At 41.8% G+C, this 23,748-nt stretch overlaps 1 protein-coding gene and 1 long non-coding RNA gene across 4 annotated transcripts in view; one reads left to right on the top strand and one right to left on the bottom strand.

The window, feature by feature from the left end:
* Nucleotides 1-205: 205 nt before the first annotated feature.
* On the bottom strand, nucleotides 206-22,443 carry LOC147031490 (uncharacterized). Of its 3 annotated transcripts, XR_015053286.1 has the most exons (5): nucleotides 17,393-17,491; nucleotides 8,895-9,004; nucleotides 8,027-8,085; nucleotides 7,488-7,631; nucleotides 206-479 (listed from the first exon to the last, which is right to left on the bottom strand). It is a non-coding gene; the product is annotated as an uncharacterized LOC147031490 (long non-coding RNA). The 3 variants fall into 3 exon arrangements; XR_015053283.1 differs by lacking the exons at nucleotides 206-479; nucleotides 17,393-17,491 and adding an exon at nucleotides 22,336-22,443 and having other exon boundaries at nucleotides 7,219-7,631; XR_015053282.1 differs by lacking the exon at nucleotides 206-479 and having other exon boundaries at nucleotides 7,219-7,631.
* The window catches only part of LOC147031491 (ly6/PLAUR domain-containing protein 1-like), a 39,526-nt gene continuing 33,201 nt past the window's right edge, over nucleotides 17,424-23,748 (top strand). Inside the window, exon 1 of the mRNA XM_085864062.1 lies at nucleotides 17,424-17,582. Coding sequence (XP_085720188.1) covers nucleotides 17,468-17,582 — 115 coding nt within the window. The 5' untranslated portion in view covers nucleotides 17,424-17,467. The remainder of the gene's footprint in view (nucleotides 17,583-23,748) is intronic.

Consider the following 23,748-nt stretch of genomic DNA (forward strand, 5'->3'; position numbering starts at 1 on the left):
TTAAAGTATTACTAAATATGAATAACTTTAATCATACACGACTTTATATGATAATATATTTAGTAATAAACACTTTACCTTGTAGACATACCCATTACGCAGCAGCTACATCTAACCATAGACTCAAACTGTCGTTCAAATATTCAAATATATATATATATATATATATATATATATATATATATATATATATATATATATATATATATATATGTTTAACCAATAATATGAAAGCAAGAATTAACCTCACTAAAATAATTCATTAATTATTACTATATCAAATGCAATGCAATCAGAACTTGTTCACATGAAAACCAACCAAACTTAAATAAAAAGTGACGATGGAGTTTAAAGACATTCTCACAAGACCTGATCAAACAATCAGCCAAATATCCTCTGTTTAAAATGATGGAACAAACCTTCTCAGCACGTTCCACAAAATCATCCTTCAGTGAAGAAATTCTTGCAAATCTAAGTAGCTGAGAATGAAAAGACATTGTAACCCATTTTGATTGGAACATTGCAACACGGAAAAGTGTACAAGACTACAGGGAAACTGAAATCATCAACTTTATGATATACACTTGTATTAAAACCATTCTGTCCAACTCTAACCAACACATCCGGATATGCAGCAACTGTACAATCATTACCACTCCTGTTTGCAATCAGGTTATCTGGATAAATCTTGTGAAGCTGCCCATCATAAAAATTACAGTTAACCACACAAATATCATCTATATAACGACATGTATGGGATAATATTTTAGCAAATCCTAATTTATTCTCCTTCGTCAGTTTCTGTATGAATGAAAATTCACAGAAAATAAGAAAAATGTCTGCTAGTAGGGGGCTGCAATTCCCACCCATGGGAATACCCTTAATCTGTTGAAACATTATCCCACAAAAAGACACAAAAGTATTATATAAAATAAAATTAACAGCATCCTTAAACTTCTACGAATCAAAACAATGAAAACTTGAGTATTTCTTTTTAGAAAAGATTGCTCCATCAAACCTGACACATAAAAACTTATTAAAAGAGTTTAAAACCTTGTCAATCACTTTGAAGTGTGAATCCCTCACTAGTACTAAATCCAAATTTGTTTATAGATTTTAAAATCAAAAACTTCGACTGACCTTATATTGAGGCATCGAATCCTATCTAAGAACTCTAAAGTAGAATTAATGCTCCAGAAAGTGTTCATACCAGAATTCTTCTCAATTGCTAAACAATATTTCCTGAACTGTTCCCTCACAACTTGTAAACCCGAGTTAACTATAACCGATAAATGTTTGGTGGAACACTGCCTGGAACCCGCTAAAAACCATTTGTACGGGTTCTTATGAAGCTTAGGAATCCAGAAAAGCTGAGGAATACAAAGATTTACCTCTTTACATTTAATACCGAAATTATTCACGAAAACTTCCTGATGATCAGAGATAATATCTTGGAGTGATGAATGACAAGAAACATATGTGCTATTTCCTACACTGGTGAAAATAACCTTAGCAATGCCTCACTCTCTTAAACGTTCGCGAAGCGCCTTTCATAAATTCGGCCCATAGTGACTGTAAATATCCCTCATTAGCCCAGCCGGCATCGCGTCAAGCGCGAGACGCCTCGTTTTTGTTTGTTTTATCGCTTCCGAGTTTCTTTATTTATTTACCATTGTGCTTCAGTGTTTCTGTCCAGGCCATAACATTTTTACTAATTGAGCTTTTGTCATCAAATATTCAACAAACCTTGATGATAATATACAGAACACAAACGAATAAAATGCAAAAAAAAATTAAAACTCGGTTTCGTCAACTTCAGCTCGAGTATAAAGTGGACGTGGATGGGCTTTGTATTTTGAGATGCTTTCTAGTGACTATAGTTGCTGTCATTGATTGATGAGTCCATTCTCTTTCCAGTGCATTATGATGCTGAAAGCCAGCTCATGGCAAAAAATACATTGGGTGGTTTACCGTTGGCTTTCCAATCACTAATCCTGGTGTGAATTGGGAATTTTGGCTGGGATGCTGGCACGCAATTGGCCTACTCTTTTGAGGTGCACTGTGGGATATTTTCACTTTCACTAGCGAAAGTGAACATGTAGGACAAACACCTTAATGTCAGTCTGAGAAAGGGTCCTGCCTGTGAAGCACCAATCCATTTATAGTGTGAATGGGCATCAAACCCCGACTAAACAACGTAAAGGTAAGTGTTCTACCTCTGGCCTATCCTGTTAGCCATAATTATTATCATTTAATAATGATACTACAATAATAACTGATGATTATCCTTCGTCATCCAAAGTCAAAGTCACTGTTTTATTGTGTTAAGAGTATGGAGTTTAGAGTATCAAAATTACCCCTCTGGTGTACATGTGAACCTTAATGTTGTCCACCATAATTCTTATGTCATGATAATTAAAAATCTCACTGAGCATTGCCAAGAGTATGTTTTTGCACCATTGTGCCAATGTCTTGAAATATATCCTGGCGATGGTGATTCAGTATGTGGAAAGTGAGGAGGTTAGAAGAAGGGGAGAGGAGGAAGGGTGGTGGGTGCAGAGTTGTTCTTATTTAAGGGACAAAATCGAGTTGAAGAACTACTTTTTTATGAGCAGTTCTGCAGTTACGATTTCATTTTATTTTCTCATCTCCAAGGAAGATTTAATTACATGTCGAGCACTTTCAGGACATTCTAACAATTCGGATTTCTCATCATGCCGCAATTGCCATTTTTTTACCATTTGATTCAGTATAATGTTCAACAGGGTGGTACAGATGTAATACACTTGCCTTTGAGCTGTGCAGTCTGGGTTCGATTCCTGACCTGACTATAAGCTGTCAGATTGGTGTTTCACAAGCAGGGTGTTGCATTACAAAGAGTTATGTCACTCGGATGAACATAAAGCCGGGAATTCGTCTGCTATAACCATGAGTTTTGGTGGACGTTAAATAATTAATCCAGCGTGTTCCTTGCATTGAGTAAACGAGATGTCGACCGCATCCTGAACAATTTATAAATTCCTGCCTCAGTCAGCTTTCGACAAATGTCAGGCCTGGACAGCTGGTTCGTGAAAAAGTTGGGTCGAACTCAACTGGCTCCTCAGCTGACCTTACATGATGGCAGAATTATTTGGGGATTCGAACCCAGGCAGCAGTCGACAGCACAAAGAGGAATGCACATTCCTCTAATCTGTTCTACCAGGCCACATATAAAAATTGTACTGCAGTGCCGTATTTATATATACTGCAGCTTTATCTAATACGAGCAGTGATATCTGGTGTTGTCCAGTTCTGTTCTTATCCTGTTGGCATTTTGAAGAAATCAATTTCTTTTGTTTTTTTCTATTTTATCTTTTTGCGGGGGCCTAGAACACTTCCCTCCACCCACTAAGGAATGGAATCTGGGATCATTTAATATTACCTTTTACATACAGTAGCTACAAAGGCTAAGGTACTATAGAGCGATTTTTTAAAACATAAAAATACAAAAAAATACAAGTGTTTTGTTTTATGTTTTTTGGCCTAAAATAATCCCTGGCATGCACGAATGAACTTCTGAAAGTTTTACCAAGATCCGTTTGGCGATCTCTGAGAAAAATGGAGACACACACACAAACATCTCTCTTACGGGTATAGTATAAACTAGCACGGGTAACCCGGCGTTACCCGGTGCTGTTCTAATCCTGTTGGCATTTTGAAGAAATAAAATTTTGTTTTTTTTGTATTTTTTTTGTGGGGGCCTAAAACACTTCCCTACATCCACTAAGGAATCGGTTGGGATCATTTAATATTACCTTTCATATAGCTGCAAAGGCTTTGGCACTATAGAGCGATCAAAACAAAAATGCAAAAAAAATCCAACTTTAAAAATATAAAAATTCGACTAAAACACTCGCCGACACTCACTGATAAACGTCTGAAAGATAGATGAAGATCCGTTTAGCTATCTCTGAGAAAAATGGCGACATACTGAAGGCTCTCATTAAAATAGATAAAGCTCTTTCTAACCACTGACTAGCTGACCAACTGACTGACACCGAAATAAATGTTTTGTAACTTCTAGGTGGTATTAAAAGCTGAAATTTTGCATGTCACTGCATCTCAAAGCCGATATCCAAGGAAAAAAAACAAATTACAAAACAGTCGTAAATTGTCCGTAAACTAAAATATCTGTGAATAAGAGTCGGCCAGTGCAGGCTCTGTCTGCTCACTGCTGGTAAACAATGGAGCTGACACTGAAACTTGTTGCTAGGCAACGGCAACAATCACCTTCTGCCTAATATTAATTTTGCTGTATTTACATTAAAAACTGGATGGTATTCAAAGAATACTTACTCCACACAATCTTGAGAAGGACTTGGTATTTGCTAACTCTTCTTGCGGAAAATTTGTAATTGTATCTATCTACACTTCTAAGGTACAGGTGTACAAAAATTATACTTTGAAAAGTCTGCTATAGAGTACATTGATAAGCCTTCACAAAGTAGCTTTTAGTCTCATTTTCAAATGTTTTCATAACTACCAAGGCTGATGAAGACACCAGAATAGATCACTGAAATATAAAACGGGAGATCGTTAAAATGCAAAACTGTACTTCTTCTTCACCTTTTTCACCAGCTAAGCACAATAAAGGCCGAAGATTTTACAATGATTCTAATTTCTTAATGCAAGGAAGTGTCATTGTCTCTGGTCATTAGGCTTTGTTTAATTCACCATGTAAGTTCTGAGGGGGCATGCATCATATAAGTAATATGCACGATACCAACAGTTATGTAACATGGTAAAGTTTCAATTTCCTCCGTTGAACGGTTTTCAATGTGCGCTCTTAACATGAGAACTGCCACTTTTTAACTGCTGGCAGTGATGACCAGGTACCAAGATGTCTCGCTTCGATGCAACCCTGTTTTCATCGGACATCTGACCCATTATGTCCTCTTCATTCAATTTAATTCGGAAAATCGGCATTGGATTGGAGTGATCATAAGAAACCCGGACAAGCAAAAAGCAAAGATGAAGTCATCAGGAAGAACCTAGATAGGACTCGGGTTTCAACTGCTACTCCTCTACCCTCAAACCCATCCAGGCACAACTAAGTGAGCCTTATTAAAAATATATAAAAATACAAAAAAACCCAGATTCAAAAAATTTAATATTTCTGGCTGCCAGACCATGCGTCTGATGAGTTTGAAATTTAAAATATTGTTGTGGTTGACGAAATTTGCAAACCACCATTCAGGTCCCTTCGGTGAGATATCTCTGTAAGTATATGTGTAGTTAGGCCCAAACCCGTTGTTTCGAGGGAATAAATGTCATTCATTCGGGCTGCGACCCTTTTAGATAGCCGTTTTTCTTTTACTATCTTTATTTTGGACCAGCCGCCATTACTACCACCACAACCACCACCAACCACGTCTCAACAGCCATCACACAACAACCACCAACCGCAACGCCGCTTCACAACAACAGCCACGACCTTTACCGTCACATCTCGCTCTCGCAACCATCGCATCACCGCCATTCCCGCGCCGCTTGTGGACACCGATCCTGGACTCGTACAGGGCGCGCACCGAGCAGCGGGTGCAAAAACACCAGCCTTTCCGAGAAATCTGATCAAGAACGATTCACGCCCACTTCTGTTCCGTCCTATCAGCGAGCGTGGGGCGATTTGGCCCCGCCTCCAGGTGCGTCGGAGTATAATCGCTATATGCAGATTCGCGGATCAAAAATCATTCACGCCCACTTTTCCTCTGTCCAATGGGGAGCCAGCCAGAGGTGAAGGGTCGAAGGTGAAGGAGCGAAGCCCCGGGGGCTATAAAGGGCCGCGTTCGCTCGCCGAAAAGGCAGCAGTTGTTGAGGGAGTTTCTGAATCGGGAGAGTTGGAAAGAGTTGAGCAGTTGGACGGAGTTGAGAAGAGTGGAGAGTGGGAGAGTTGGAGAGTTGTGGCGGCGGCGAAGGCAGTCGAGAGAGTGTCTGTCGGGGTCCGGAGAGGCTGGAGAGGCCAAGGATCTTTGTGGAGGTCGGCGCTCGTGTCAGAGTCGGGGAGCTGCAGAGAGGGGAGGCCGGTAACGCGACCGAGGTCGCGGTGGAGTCGCTCGTCGCGGGACCCAAGCCAGCGAGATATCCTCATTCCCCCGAGCATCAACAACCCCCTCCTGTTCCCCCCCCCCGCGCTGAGATAGCGTGAGAAGGGGGGCCCCGTTCCCACCCCATACCAGGCAGTGCCAGCGAGGCCCGCGGAGTCGGGGCGCCGCCGCCATTTTGCGGCTCATCACCAGACGGGTAGGCTCGACGCGGTCTCGGCCCCAGGCCCGTCTGCCCCCCTCATCGTTGAGGGTGGCCCCTTCCTTTTTCTTTTGCTTTGAGTATATGTGTTGTCGGCGCCGTCTGTGAAGTAAAACTGTATAAGTGTTGCCGTGTGCTCGGTAGTCGGTAGTAGATCTGCATTGTTACATTTGCTTTTTGTGCAGAATTGTTGTGTTTCTTCTACTTTTACATTTGCTTTTGGTGTATAATTGTATATGTGTGCTTTCCGTTTGCCGCGGAATAAATGTGCTTTATGTTGAACTGTTTTTCCCGTTTCGCTTCGTCTTTTCTTTTATTGAATCTCCATCTTACTTCACGTAAAGGGTTGGTCGTGGGCTAAATACGCCCAATAATTAATCGAACCGTCGAGGTTGACGATAACACCGCTCGGTTATCCCGATAGTACGGAACGGGTCGCTTAAAGTGGCCCGTGTCCGAAGTCGACCTGCGGCGAGGTGCGATCGCCCGGTCTACCCTCCGTGTGGGTACTTAGGTAGGTCGAATTTGGCGAGCAACCCTATCCCACGCGGGGGGCCGATTGGCACGATCGTGGTGAGGCCGAAAGGCCCACCCGTGACTAGTTCCCGGCGTTAGTCCGAGAGGGTCACGGCGGGATTGTCCGTCCGGTGGGCGACGTGCCGCGATTCGAGTTACGTGGCCGCTCGCACGCCGGCGGGCGCGAATCCGCAACAATATATTGTCGCGGCCCTTCTGGTTAAGTTAATTCCCCAGACCCAATTGCCACAGACAGGTGGTTAACACCGACCTGTCTGAATAGCTGAACAATTTCCCTTGGAGACGAACAGCCGAGTTCCTTAGAGATTATAGCACCTGCGAGACAGAGGGCGGCAAGGACGCGTAGCAGACAGAGCCACACAGATGGAGGACAAGGGCTTATACTCGAATCCACAACAAATAGACAAACACAATCAATCTTTAATAAATAGCGGTTTAATGGACATGAATCAAATATTCATAATGGTAATAAATTAAACGTGATAATAAAACGTGAGGTCAATTAAAGCCTAAAGTCGAAGTGCCTCCACACACTGACTTTAATACAGACAAGGGGAAAACAAAATTAAATAAAATGCTCCCTTAATTCTGGCACTGAGCTTTGTCCAGAGATGGTCTTTTCTGAACTTGGTGATCGAACCACAGGCGTCCTACGTGGGAAAACTCACCCAAAATGGTGCCAAGCCGCTCTCTGCAGTCACGTACGTACATGAGGTAATTTGTGAGGCGGTATTCAACGCCACGGCTCAACAACCACCGTGTGACTTGTTCTCATCAACGAACATGCTGAATGTTCCTCTTTTACACGAGATCTGCACACAACAATTGCCCACCTTCATCATTGAACACACAATGGGATAACACCAAGTTTGCTGAGAGGCGTGCTCCTCTTCCTCTCTTTCTCATAATCGTACCACTTCACGACTCAGCCAAACAGGAATGGTTAGCGTCTTGCCCAGCATGCAGCATATTCACACAGCATGAACATGAGAATTGTGCAGCCTTCTTCACCATGTCGAGGAGAAGCAACCGTAATGCCATTCTCTTCCAACCGTCATCTCCTCACTCCTCTCTGAACCTTCCCCTTCAATCGCACAACGTGAGACTCCCATCCTAACTCTATCCTTCCCTCTGACGTCATGCCCCTCAATCATCCACTCCAAGGGTGTGGTTTTCTAGTTGTCATTCTTGGAGGTCGGGTTCTTACCTGCTTGGATGAGCAGCTCGGTTGTTGTTTTAAGGACGTGATCCCTTTTTATCGCCGGTCTTGAAATGCAAAAACATAGGAAAAGGTAACAGGGTGCAATCACATACTGGGAGAAATTATCCTTAAACCCTACCGAATTTAACACAGCACCCCTCCCCCCTCCCCCACTCGTAACACTTAAGCTCACAGTTTCCCTACTAAATTTACATTGAGATCTCTCTTACACATCCATGGGCCATGCTACACTATACAATCCTAACTTTGCTATGAAATTCCTCCATGTACCACACAACTGTAACAATATATTCCGAATCGCTAGATCATAATTTGGAAGTTTCACGTTGATTGATGAAATGTTTAAAGAGACATCATTTTTTGAAATATTATCCTTCAATCCAATATGGCTGCCAAACCATGTAACCTATCAATTATTTGTTTACATCCTGGTATCACCAAGGTTTGGGGAATATCTGTGTGAAGTTTCCCCTCGATCTGATCCGCTGTTCTGTAGAAGATCTTTAATGGTTTTTGGGTAAATTTAATATGGCTGCCAAACCATGTAACCTATGATGTAATAGGTGGGGAACATTTTGTTCCTCATGGATAGGCTGTCATACCTGTAAAGTTTCGCATCGATCTGTTCAGCCATTTCTGAGAAGATTTTTGAAGGTTTTTTTTGTCTTTTCAATGGCTGCCAAACCACATGACTGATGACGTCATCAATTTTTTTCTGTCTACCACTTTATCCCCAGATGACACTCAAAAATGTTCATACTAATTGGACGTAGCATTCTTCGTATGCAATCATGACGTCATAACAAAGGCACCCACGACATCAATAATAAATAAATAAAAATCACACATTCACCATGAGGAGTACTTGACAGGTGCCGTTTCCAATTTTTTCATGGAGCTGTTTCGGAGATGCAGAGGTCCAAAGTTTTTCCTTTTTTCTACATGGTTGCCACACCATGTGACCTATGACATCATAATTATCATTAAAACATTCTAGTTAGTCGCACCTATGGTGAGAATTTTGTGTCAATCCGACAAGCGGTTGCAGAGAGAATTAATTTAAAAGGGAATCACAAAGTGTAGACATGAACAGTAAGTAGGTACGTGACCGATTGCTTAACCCAACTTTTCACTTCGCACATGCGAAGTAATTACTATACCTGGAAACTTTTCAATAAAGAGCTCATTCTAATCACGAAGTGTTGATTTACCTGGGTCATTTAGCTGTTGGCAGAATGCAACACAAATGGGCTTTTAAAACACTCAAAGGAAATTAGACTTTATACATTAGAAAGGAAGCAATTACAAATGATTCCTTTGTCTATGTCTCTGATCGATGATATACTTACATGTTTTAAAGATTTCGAATTAAGTAGTCATAGTAATTAAGTAATTTGCGATTTGTTAATTACTAAGGATCGTAGTAATGATAGCACACTTGAAATATTGCATATTTCATTATATTGCGTTTTTGGTCACGTGACTTGCCATGTTTTGGTCATCCTTTGATTCAGTTAATGATAAATTTGCAACATTTTTAGTTTTCCTTTTGGCTTTCACGTCATCGGAACCTCCTCGTGCTCCTGAATATAAATCTCTGTCACAATCCACATCATTAAATATATATGTAGCATATATTTATTATATTAGCACATAGTAGTGTGCAAGCAACCCCCACTGGTATTGAATTGAATGATTGGGGGGGTACTCAACAATGATAATTTCGTTCCTAGGACTCTCCGAACAACCCACATATGGTTTGCTACCATCATTTATGAGGTGCAAAAGTCCTCTTCAAAACTGAAAATTTTACATTTCAAAAACTATAACTACAAATAAAACCCAGTTTCCTCAATTGGGACGTTTTGCAAGAGGGGGGAAACTGCAAATTTGCCTTTTAATAACATGGTGGAAACGTCAGCAACATAATACTTTACAAACAAATAAAAGTTTAATCTGCTATGCACCTCTCATTGAATTCACTCTACCTTGGGAGGCTGAAGGGCATTGGGTCAGAACACGTAGGAGTTAATGAGCCTAGTCATTTGGGTGGGGGTTAATGAGATTGCGTGATTGAAGGTGGGGTTAATCAGCCTGGATGATTGGGGGGTGTTAAAGAGTCTGGGTGATTAGGGGGAGGGGTTAATGAGCCTGGGTGGTTGGGGATTGTTAATGATCCTGGGTGGTTTGGAGAGGTTATCCTGGTGTTGGCTTTAAGGTGAGGGTGGTGGGCTTGGGATCCTCGGGTTCTGAGTTAGAAATCCTGCTTTGTCCATTGAAATAATTCCAGGTGAGTTTGACTCAGCCTGTCATCCTTCCAAGGTCGGCAAAATGAGTACAGGCTTTCTGGAATGAACCATTTGAGTATCCTGTGTCGGAGTGGTGACTCGTCCAGCATTGTGCTGACTAGCCCAGCGAGACTGCTTTGGCAACAGCAACACTCTGTACAGTGTATGATCACAAATGCTCCCTCAAACTTTTGTGAAATCATACCAAACTTCTGGGCTACTCCTACCTCAACAGTGTGTCTGTCCAAAGGGTATTTTTTTTCATTTAAAAAATATAATAAAATTTTAAGCTTGACTCTTCAACTTCAACTGGTTATAAAAATGAAATATCATGAATATTACAAATTAATCTGCAAAATAAATGTTTGAATTATGCTTGGTGTAAACCATGACAACATGGTAACTCACGTACTTATCCTCAGTTAAAATAAGTCTGTCTCGATGGCGACACACGGGAGCAGTTTTGAATGATGGGGAGGTGAGATGTTTTTAATCACATGGTTACGTTGCAGTGAGGTGATTTTAATTACATGGCAGTGAGATGTTTTTAATAACATGGTTACGTTGCAGTGAGGTGATTTTAATAACATGGCGGTGAGGTGTTTTTAATAACATGGCGGTGAGGTGTTTTTAATAACATGGCGGTGAGGTGTTTTTAATAACATGGCGGTGAGGTGTTTTTAATAACATGGCGGTGAGGTGTTTTTAATAACATGGCGGTGATGTGTTTTTAATAACATGGCGGTGAGGTGTTTTTAATAACATGGCGGTGAGGTGTTTTTAATAACATGGCGGTGATGTGTTTTTAATAACGTGGCGGTGAGGTGTTTTTAATAACGTGGAGGTGAGGTGTTTTTAATAACATGGCGGTGAGGTGTTTTTAATAACATGGCGGTGAGGTGTTTTTAATAACATGGAGGTGAGGTGTTTTTAATAACATGGCGGTGAGGTGTTTTTAATAACATGGCGGTGAGGTGTTTTTAATAACATGGTGGTGAGGTGTTTTTAATAACATGGCGGTGAGGTGTTTTTAATAACATGGCGGTGAGGTGTTTTTAATAACATGGCGGTGAGGTGTTTTTAATAACATGGCGGTGAGGTGTTTTTAATAACATGGCGGTGAGGTGTTTTTAATAACATGGCGGTGAGGTGTTTTTAATAACATGGCGATGAGGTGTTTTTAATAACATGGCGGTGAGGTGTTTTTAATAACATGGCGGTGAGGTGTTTTTAATAACATGGCGGTGAGGTGTTTTTAATAACATGGTGGTGAGGTGTTTTTAATAACATGGCGGTGATGTGTTTTTAATAACATGGCGGTGATGTGTTTTTAATAACATGGCGGTGATGTGTTTTTAATAACATGGCGGTGAGATGTTTTTAATAACATGGCGGTGAGATGTTTTTAATAACATGGCGGTGATGTGTTTTTAATAACATGGCGGTGAGGTGTTTTTAATAACATGGCGGTGAGGTGTTTTTAATAACATGGCGGTGAGGTGTTTTTAATAACATGGCGGTGAGGTGTTTTTAATAACATGGCGGTGAGGTGTTTTTAATAACATGGCGGTGAGGTGTTTTTAATAACATGGCGGTGAGGTGTTTTTAATAACATGGTGGTGAGGTGTTTTTAATAACATGGCGGTGATGTGTTTTTAATAACATGGCGGTGAGATGTTTTTAATAACATGGCGGTGATGTGTTTTTAATAACATGGCGGTGAGATGTTTTAAATAACATGGCGGTGAGGTATTTTTAATAACATGGCGGTGATGTGTTTTTAATAACGTGGCGGTGAAGTGTTTTTAATAACATGGCGGTGAGGTGTTTTTAATAACATGGCGGTGAGGTGTTTTTAATAACGTGGAGGTGAAGTGTTTTTAATAACATGGCGGTGATGTGTTTTTCATAACATGGCGGTGATGTGTTTTTAATAACATGGCGGTGAGGTGTTTTTAATAACATGGTGGTGATGTGTTTTTAATAACATGGCAGTGATGTGTTTTTAATAACGTGGTGGTGAGGTGTTTTTAATAACATGGCGGTGATGTGTTTTTAATAACGTGGTGGTGAAGTGTTTTTAATAACGTGGCGGTGAAGTGTTTTTAATAACGTGGCGGTGAGGTGTTTTTAATAACATGGCGGTGAGGTGTTTTTAAGAACGTGGAAGTGAGGTGTTTTCAATAACATGGCAGTGAGGTGTTTTTAATAACATGGCGGTGAGGTGTTTTTAATAACATGGCAGTGAGGTGTTTTTAATAACATGGTAATAAGGTGTTTTTAATAACATGGCAGTGAGATGTTTTTAATAACATGGAAGTGAGGTGTTTTTAATAACATGGCAGTGAGGTATTTTTAATAACATGGCAGTGAGGTGTTTTTAATAACATGGCGGTGAGGTGTTTTTAATAACATGGCGGTGAGGTATTTTAATAACATGGCAGTGAGGTGTTTTTAATAACATGGCAGTGAGGTGTTTTTAATAACATGGCGGTGAGGTGTTTTTAATAACGTGGAGGTGAGGTGTTTTTAAAACATGGTAGTAAGGTGTTTTTAATAACATGGCAGTGAGATGTTTTTAATAACATGGAAGTGAGGTGTTTTTAATAACATGGCAGTGAGGTGTTTTTAATAACATGGCGGTGAGGTGTTTTTAATAACATGGCGGTGAGGTGTTTTTAATAACATGGCGGTGAGGTGTTTTTAATAACATGGCAGTGAGGTGTTTTTAATAACATGGCGGTGAGGTGTTTTTAATAACATGGCAGTGTTATTAACATGGCAGTTAATATTAACATGGCAGTGTAATAACATGGCAGTAATAACATGAAAGACACGTGGAACATGTCTTTCAATCCAGACAAATCTCACACTCTCACTATGTCTCTTCGAAAGGACCGTTTAGAAATCCCCCCCCCCCATTCACTTTCTCAACAATCCTCTGGAAGAAGTCTTTTCTTTCAAGCTTCTGGGTCTCACTATCTGTCATGACCTTTCCTGGGAAAGTCACATTTCCAACCACGCCTCAAAAGCCAGTCGCCGACTGGGAATCCTCCATCGTGCAAAGTCCTTGCTCGGCCCTCTTGAGCTCCTGACCACTTACAAAGCTTTTGTCCGTAGCCTGATGGAGTACTGCTCTCCCCTCTGGGCTGGTGCTCCTGCCTCCCACCTTTCTCGGCTTCACGCTGTCGAAACCAGGGCATTTAAGATCATCGGCATCTCTCGCAATGAAGCTGAGTCTTTGGGCCTCTCACTCAATCACCGCAGGTTGGTCGGTGGTCTTTCTGTCTTCTACCGACTCCTCTCCAGCCTTGCCCCCCCTGCTCTCTCTGCGATTTGTCCCAACCACATTTCCACAGGGCGCTCAAGGTCCGCCAACAAACCCCTTCTGGTAAAACTACCAAAATCACGAATCACTGCTCATCTTCACTCTTTCATTCCTCTTTTTTCCCGCCTTTGGAATAAACTTCCTCACTCTATTCTTTCCCATTCTTCCCTCCAGGCTTTCAAAACAGGTGTTCACCACCACCTCTTATCTTCCCCCATCCAAATCCTCGATCTTTTCTACCCCTGATAATCCATCCAAGCCCATTTCCTTCAATTCCCCTGCTTTCCTTCCTGGAAGTCCCTGTAATGTCCATTTTCTCTTCGCCATGTTCCCCGTCCCATCCCCATCCCTCTCCCTTCCACAGTTCCCCACTGTTTTGTCCCTTTCACTCCCGCCCCTCTTGTCTCATGCCTCCTTGCTGTGAGTTGTGTGTTCGCTCTCATACGAGCCTCGACCAAGGTATACAAAAAAAAAAAAAAGTGTTTTTAATAACATGGCGGTGAGGTGTTTTTAATAACATGGCGGTGAGGTGTTTTTAATAATATGGCAGTGAGGTGTTTTTAATAACATGTCAGTGAGATGTTTTTAATAACATGGAAGTGAGGTGTTTTTAATAACATGGCGCTGAGGTGTTTTTAATAACATGGCGGTGAGGTGTTTTTAATAACATGGCGGTGAGGAGTTTTTAATAACATGGCGGTGAGGTGTTTTTAATAACATAGCGGTGAGGTGTTTTTAATAACATAGCGGTGAGGTGTTTTTAATAACATGGCGGTGAGGTGTTTTTAATAACATGGCGGTGAGGTGTTTTTAATAACATGGCGGTGAGGTGTTTTTAATAACATGGCGGTGAGGTGTTTGTAATAACATGGCGGTGAGGTGTTTTTAATAACATGGCGGTGAGGTGTTTTTAATAACATGGCGGTTAGGTGATTTTAATAACATGGCGGTGAGGTGTTTTTAATAACATGGCGGTGAGGTGTTTTTAATAACATGGCGGTGAGGTGTTTTTAATAACATGGGGGTGAGGTGTTTTTAATAACATGGCCGTGAGCTGTTTTTAATAACATGGCGGTGAGGTGTTTTTAATAACATGGCGGTGAGGTGTTTTTAATAACATGGCGGTGAGGTGTTTTTAATAACATGGGGGTGAGGTGTTTTTAATAACATGGCGGTGAGGTGTTTTTAATAACATGGCAGTGAGGAGTTTTTAATAACATGGCGGTGAGGTATTTTTAATAACATGGCGGTGAGGTATTTTTAATAACATGGCGGTGAGGTGTTTTTAATAACATGGCGGTGAGGTGTTTTTAATAACATGGCGGTGAGGTGTTTTTAATAACATGGCGGTGAGGTGTTTTTAATAACATGGCGGTGAGGTGTTTTTAATAACATGGCGGTGAGGTGTTTTTAATAACATGGCGGTGAGGTGTTTTTTATAACATGGCGGTGAGGTGTTTTTAACCCTTCGTTAGTCCTATGGGGTGTTTTGGCACCCCGCATTTTTTAAAAATAGTAACATTATATGCATTTTCGCATTGGGGTATGTATAAACCCCACCAGACTAACCACGTTTGAATGACACAGCAGACTAACGCAGTGAGGTGTTTTTAATGTGGCCGAGTTTGGGGTGGGGGGGGGGGTGGGGGTTCTTCAAAGGTGAAGTGTTTTTAATAACGTGGTGGTGAGGTGTTTTTAATAAGATGGAAGTGAGGTGTTTTTAATAAGATGGAAGTGAGGTGTTTTTTGCAACGTTTCGCTACACGAGGTGTAGCGAAACGCTACAGCATAGCGAAACGCTGCTCATAGAGAGCTTGGTGTTGTTCTTCTTCTTCTCCTTCTTCTTCTTGTTTTTCTTCTTCTTCTTCTTCTTGTAAAGACAAAACCTTTATCTCTCGGACTCGGCTCTTGTATATACAAGATTTGGATCTCCTTAAATACTGAGCACATGTACACATCCTCACATAGACGGTGCCTTTTGAGAGCATCTATCATGAACTTTGAAATATATTCGGACATTTGCTTTAAAGTTTCTTAAAGTTCACGTTACTATTTAAAGATTATTACATTTGTCATATTGTAATTTCGTAAATACATTATTTATTTCGTAAATACACGATATATCGTAAATACATTATGACGGGTTTCACTATTGGCTTAATCAAGGCACGTGACAAAATATCGGAAGTTGTTGTTTTTTTTAAAATTTACATTTTTTTTTCTATTTTTATCCGACAAAACCTTAAGGACGCTGCTCTTGGACACATTTGTCCTTGTTAATAACATGGTGGTGACGTGGAGTTGAAGTGGTTTTGACATGTGGTGGTTAAGCAGTGGTGAGGTGTTTTTAATACGTGGCGGTGAGGTGTTTTTAATAACGTGGTTATGTTTGTCCCACTGTAGCGACATGTGGTGAGGCGAGTGTTGCGAGTCGATCCACGCTGATATTTATATATAACTAGTCTAATAATATTTTTGTAAAGCATTGCAGTGAAGTCTGATCCAAATAATTTTATAGCAATATTTGAATTTGTATATTGCAATCAGTAAAAAATAGTGTGGTTGATGAAAACATTAGAAAGGAAATAACTTGCACCAAAAACTTTAACATTTTCACACTCACGCTCACGCCGGGGGTATCGCTATCGCTCTCTGTTCTTCGAACAGGCGAGCTAAAAACGAAAATCACGTTCTGTATGCGAAGCCGTTTGTCCGTCAGTCAGTCAGTCCGTAAAACTGTGTGACTATGCCTATTAATTATGTCCTGTTTGAACATTAGTTGCAGACGACATAAACATTTATAAACTACGTACTGGTGGAATGTTCCTTTTACAGTGAAGCCGTGCAATTATATGTCCATTAATTACGTACTGTTTAAACATTAGGTGCACCCTGACTTCACACACATACGTCTATTAATTATGTACTATTGTCATGTACCTTTTGACGCTTTAGACTGCTGATACCCTTTCGACCATTGAAGACCCTTTAGGACCCCAAGGACCCAAAAGTCCCAGAGGACCCAAAAGACCGAAAACACACTGAAGACGTAAAATATTCTGAGGACTCAAAAGACCCAAAAGTCCCTTCTCTGAGGACCCAAAAGGCCTCAATGACCAAAGAGACCCAAAAGACCCTGGTACCCAAAATACCCTTTCGACCCCTTTCACCCTACAGACAGATTAGACAACTTCGACCCCGAGACCATTTAGACCACTTGGAACTTTTTATATTACAAATACATTTCAAATAAATCTATCACCAATATTACAATTAAATTTGTACAAAAGAAATGTTTGTATTATGGTTGGTATAAATTGTGACAACACAGCAAATCTGTGACGTCAATCAATGCAACGATGTGTGTAGTGGTAAGCGCAGCAAGCCAATCCACGCTCGTGTATGTATGTATGTATGTATGTATGTATGTATGTATGTATGTATGTATGTGTGTGTGTGTGTGTATATATATATAAAAAAATATATAAATATATATATATATATATATATATATATATATATATATATATATGCATAGAAATCTGTGTGTCTGTGTGTGTGTGTCTTAGGAGAATTTTTTATAAGAGGGTTGACATATGGTTAAAAGGAATAGAGACCATGTGAGAAGCTCATTGGTTCCACAGGACTAACATTGAGAAGATATGATACAATAATGAAGAAAATTTAAAATTAAACCTTCTGCAGGTAGTCCACAACTCCCCACCCCTCCCTCACCTCCTCAGTCATCCCACACGAAAATCCCCTCCTCTCCTCTCCCCATTCTTCCCCCACTTGTCTCCTGCACGCACCATGAGCGGAGTTCGTTCATGCTCCATACTGCGCAGCACTCGGGCCATGAACCCACGGACAAGCTTCGGGGGGCTGCTTCTGTCTTTCCTCACCGTCTGGCTCACCGTTTCACCAGGTAAGCTCTCACGGCTCCATCGCCACCACGTGCCCTGCATTTTCCTCTCGTGGTTAAAACCGCATTCTCACGCTCACTTACAACCACTTTAACCAATGCTCGCTCACGTGAATCCATAAATCGTGGTCGTGCGTCGGTGCTCCTTTCACTCCATTCCCTCCCTGCTGCATCTATCTGCCATCATGATGTCGTATCACCAGAAACTGATTATAAAATGAAGCTTGTGCAAATGCACGTGGTATCATTTGGACATCGACCCCCTTTAGGCGGTGCTCTGTGTCGTGCGATCAAAGAGGTATGCTTTGGATGCGCGACTTACATGGAATGTTGCGGAGAACGAACTGGAGCGCTTGCTTTTCCATCACCCTAACCCTCCCACTCACCAACAACTATATCTTCCCATTGCCTCGAACTGAGTCGGCGCGGTGCAAGCCTCGTAAATGGAGCATCGTGGTAAATTAACACAGAAACATCGCAGCCACGAGCGCCGACAATTTGCCTTCAAAGTGGCTTTTTGTCATCAGAGGGAACATTTCAACATCTCTGTGAACGTCTTGCATTTTTGAAGATAAAAGAAGAAATGGGAAGCAGGGCCATGTGTAACTTTCTACAACTTCACCCGTCACCAAACAAGCACAGGCCATCAACTCTTGAAGTGCGTACACCGATACAGACATAATATGTACATCATCTAAGATGAGACATTGATATTATTGCTATTTTACTTTTACAAATGCATATTGGACTGCGAATGAATTACATGTTCCTTCCTCTGGTAGCATCATTCGTTACTGATGTGCAGTTGTGCTGCTCATCGATGCCTCCTGCGCATTCGGGAAAGGATTTCGAATTTTCTCACGGTGCCACAACACAATGGCATACTCTTTGCGAAAGGTGCCGTTGGGTATTTAAACCTATTCCAGCAAATGCTAGCGGAAGGTACTCACGGCTCAACATCCGCTTCCAGAGACTTTGTAGTCATTGATGCAACGCCCTGCCTGTGAAAACACCAGACTGGAAAACTCAAACGTAAGATCGCAACCTCTGAACTATCCTCCCAACCCAATTATCTGTATACAGTCTCACATTGACATTCGCGGTTCCGCTATTTGCGGATCCCTGGTATTCGCGGTTCATAAAATGAGACATGCTTCAAGTATTCGCGGGGGGAGGGGGGGATGGGGGTTCCGCAAATTTTATGACCTGCTTCTACATTCGCAGCCCTGTGCTTTGCGTATTCATGCTTTTTCGAGGACATATTCACGGTTTGTCTGACCTGCTTTCTGCATTCGTGGCCCTGTGCTTTGCATATTCACGGTTTTTTGAGGACGTATTCAAGGATTCTCTGACCTGCTTTCTACATTCGCGGCCCTGTGCTTTGCATATTCACGGTTTTTGGAGAACGTATTCATGGTTTTTCAAGGATGTATTCCCAGATTCTCTGACCTACTTTCTACATTCGCGGCCCTGTGCTTTGCGTATTCACGGTTTTTCGAGGACGTATTCATGGTTTCTCTGACCTACTTTCTACATTCGCGGCCCTGTGCTTTGCGTATTCACGGTTTTTCGAAGACGTATTCACGGATTCTCTGACCTGCTTTCTCCATTCGTGGCCCTGTGCTTTGCATATTCACGGTTTTTCGAGGACATATTCATGGTTTCTCTGACCTACTTTCTACATTCACGGCCCTGCGCTTTGCATATTCACGGTTTTTCGAAGACGTATTTACGGATTCTCTGACCTGCTTTCTACATTCGCAGCCCTGCGCTTTGCATATTCACGGTTTTTCGAAGACGTATTTACGGATTCTCTGACCTGCTTTCTCCATTCGCGGCCCTGTGCTTTGCATATTCACGGTTTTTGGAGAACGTATTCACGGTTTTTCGAGGATGTATTCCCAGATTCTCTGACCTGATTTCTCCATTCGCGGCCCTGTGCTTTACGTATTCACAGTTTTTCGAGGACGTATTCACGGATTCTCTGACCTGCTTTCTCCATTCGCAACCCTGTGCTTTGTGTACTCACGGTTTTTGGAGGACATATTCATGGTTTCTCTGATCTGCTTTCTCCATTCGCGCCCTGTGCTTTGCGTATTCACGGTTTTTCGAGGACGTATTCACGGATTCTCTGACCTGCTTTTTACATTCACGACCCTGTGCTTTGCGTACTAACGGTTTTTCGAGGATGTATTCCCAGATTCTCTGACCTGCTTTCTCCATTCGTGGCCCTGTGCTTTGCATATTCACGGTTTTTTGAGGACGTATTCACGGATTCTCTGACCTGCTTTCTACATTCGCGGGCCTTTGCTTTGCATATTCACGGTTTTTTTTGAGGATGTATTCACAGATTCTCTTTCCTGCTTTCTTTATTTGCAGCCCTGTGTTTTGCGTATTCACGGTTTTTCATGGGATTTTTCATTTTCCCCTATGAATCCCGAACCGCCGGGAAACTATCACCTTTTTCCCCAATGAAACAACGCATTCCTGGATTTGACATTCGTGGCATCTTTCAGGAACCTATCCCCTGCAAATGTCGAGGTCCAATTGTATATTGTTGCGGTTCTGCGAAACCATCACTCCCCAAGGCAAATGCATACAACATATAATGGTCCCCAGGCAGTTATTTCTCAAGTATTCATTTTAGTGAGCCCTTCCCTCATGTCTCGTGGGTATGTGGGACAAAATGCATTCTGGGTGTTGTTAATTGGGTCTTTAATTCAATTTTCTATTCCTTTATCTATTTTATTTACTTCGCCTTCCACACACGACCTCTCCTTTGTGCAAGCATGCACGTTAACAGACAGCTTCATTTGCATATGCTGCCAAAACCCTGTTCAAACCACGCGCAATTCCCCAAAGGCCACTTCATTTCAAACTTCTCCATACTCGAACCGCAACATTACAACCTTCATACAACCACCACAATGCCTTCCTAAAATCCCCACAATAACCTACGCTTGTCCACCTCACCACAATTGCTACATACACTTCAACCACCCCACCACAACCACTACAAACTCCACAACCACAGTTAGCACCCTGGACAACCAACACTGCCCTTTGAGGATATCAGTGAACCATGGACACTACCCACCATAACAGATGCTTATGTTTGGAATATTTTCTGCATGTAGCTCGAAGCACAAGTGTGCACTGGAATCCATTCAGCATCGCTAAGATAGCCCCGGCGCTCCGCTCCAGCACGACCCCCATTTGGTGTCCAGCACACGTTGCTGGCCGGAAAGCGCTCCCAGAAACCCGCGCTCCATGTTGATCTCGGAGCTCCGTCATGTGGCCGAGTTTGGGGGCAAATGAGGCAATCTTAAGCTTCGGAGCTTCGCAGAGGCTGAGCTACTTCATGAGAAAGTATCCGTGCACCAATGGGGGTGCTGGAAAACGCCGACCAACCATCATGATCTCACGTTGGGCTCCTCCCTCTCCAGATGTTTATAAAACACATGAGAAGAGTAGTTGCTGAGTTTGGACAAGAGTACTTGAGAGTCAGTAGTAGCTGAGTCGTCACTAAGGACTGAGGAAGTGCTGAGGTCTGAGTGCTGGGTGCTGAACAAGGAGAGGAGGTTTCTAGCTTGATTGGCGGCATGAGGTGGAAGGGGGAATGGAGTATGTAGAGCAGAACGCCAGACCGATCATAGACCGTTCGCATTTACATTTACAGACCTTCTCACACACCATTGTTAAGCTTCCCGCTTTCACTTTCTGTCTTTTATCTTTTGTCTCGTCTGCTGTGGACGCACAAGATCTAAAAGAGAAACCTTGCAGATGCATACATCTCATTTTTCCATTCTCTGCACTCACTTGCACCTCATTGCATCTCATTTGCACCTCCTCACTCAAGCACAGTATACACCCTCAGTTTTCCTCACTCTTTCCCCCACCTTTGCGTCGATGCTTGCGCTGGTCTGTCGGCTGTGCCAGAAATTCAAGAGTTCACAATCACCTCGAGCTGTTTCTATTTTTCTTGCTATTCAAATTTCCCCGGGTGTGTGTCTGATGTTGCCTGTCGTGTTAGTGTAAGTTAAGATTGTGTATGTTCTTTGTATTGGGTTAGATCTGCACTGTGTCTTCTTTTGTTAACACTTGCATTTATTTTGCCGCACCCCACAAATCCTTGCTTTCCCCTGCTGTACATATTGCTTTTGTAATAAAATATTTTATTATTGTGCCACATGCCCTTTCCTCCCATTACTTATCAATAAAACTGCTTGTTATAAATGTATCCAGCTCGTTCTTTCTTTTCCCTATTGATACAGTGAAGTCTGCACAGAGGTTAGCCAGGAAGTTCTGCCCCACTAACTTGCTCTTATTAGCCGGCGCGTACTTTGCAGCTCCGCGGCTGCACTTCATACGGTAAGTTAAGCAAGTATGCATCAAGGGCACGGAACTCACTTGGTGTGGCCAATCCCCTGGAAATGGTAACACGCAAAGTAGTGCAACCCTGCCAGGATTGGCAGTACCAATCGGCATTCGTAGGTTGCTAAGTAACCCGCTGTCACGCAGCGTTATTTGTGCCCGGCCACCTCAAGACCGGGTGTTCTGGAGGAACCCGAGCGTTTCCCCTCATGGTCAAACTCGAACCCCGGATCTGCAACAATATATGAGTCCAATTTCTACATCTAACACTTTATTCTAAAGAGTTTCTGCTGTTGTACAATAATACAAATGCTGCCATTGGAAAGGTAATAATCGATTTACTTGAAACAAAAATTCATTACTTTAAATCACAAAAACTTACCCGTTTCAAAAACCTGCATTTCCGCCATTGAGGAAGAAGAAGCGGAACCTCGAGCTCCAATGTGGCGGTTCCAACCGGAACATTTATTATAATATGACAGCAGGACCCTTTAAAAGGACACAGGAGGAGCACACAAGAGGAAATACATCTCTCCTTAACAAAGCAATAAAAAATATGAAAAAGCACACAGAAGAACCACACAAACAACAACAACAACAACCATGACAGCAACAAACAACAACAACAACAACAACAACAACAACAATTACCTGTCATACAAGATCCTTCTTCACATGTTTTACTTCATTTTACATCCTCATTGACACTCACTGATACCCAAGCAATATGTTTGCCAAGTACAACTGTCTTTTGATTTGAAGCGACGTTGGGCACCCCAAGTTGATATTAAATAAATGCAAGCAATATGTCCCACAGACCACACTTGAAAAGATCTCCACAGGACAATGGCCACTGTGTACATTGGTTGTGTAGATCAGACACCAGCTATGGTAATACTTGGGTTGTGCTGTTTCAGAATTGAATTTTTATTAACAAGACAATATTGTTAATACAAATCCAATGCAAAAGTCCTAATTGTAATAGCTACTAGACGACCCGTGAACCCGTTGGGATCCCGTTGTGACAGCGGGTGATTAACAAAAACATTTCAAAAAAAAACTAAGATAGCTCCAGCGAACTATACCGCTGAGGTTGTTTGCATTGATCAAATAATCCCGAAGAGTACTTGACTGAATCGGGAATTTATTTTTTAATAATTTTTGCGTTGCCTGATTTAAACGAATCTTGATACTGCACACCACAGGAGAATGGTGAGTAATGTGGCCATAAAATTTTTGCGCTATCGTTTACCATTTTGGCTGTATTTCAGGAACATACATACATACAAGATGAGAGTTTTAGTAATATATGGATAGATAGATAGCAACCCTCGTACAGAAAGGGTGTAAAACATCCTTCCTAGTCGAGGTTTTCATAATATCCTTCACTATGAAAGAAAGCAAACGAGCACAGGTAGAAAAAGGAAGAACATATTAAAATCTCCCCTCTGCTCACCCCATGAATTATATAACAAACGAGCTCGAATGAGCTAAGATCCTCGTCCTCTCAATGATGACGTCATAAAAACGAATATGACGTCATTGTGATGTGTCAGGTTTGCGATAAATTATAATCTGTGCTAATGCCCGGCTTGATTGCCGAAAACAAAATTCAAACAGCTTGCCGAGTTTCGGAGATAATGGTACAGGCGATTTCCATTAGCGGCGATATTATGACGTCAACTTTTTTTCTGGGAAGAATTTCAAAAATCGGAGATGGTTACTGCCTGCGTGTGGGCTTTCTGCATATACATGGCAAGTTTCACGAAGATCCGATGAAAACTCTGGGTTGTGA

Source organism: Eptatretus burgeri, chromosome 2 (assembly GCF_056783735.1).
Source record: "Eptatretus burgeri isolate ZD-2024b chromosome 2, Ebu_testis_v1, whole genome shotgun sequence".
Taxonomy (NCBI): Eukaryota; Metazoa; Chordata; class Myxini; order Myxiniformes; family Myxinidae; genus Eptatretus; species Eptatretus burgeri.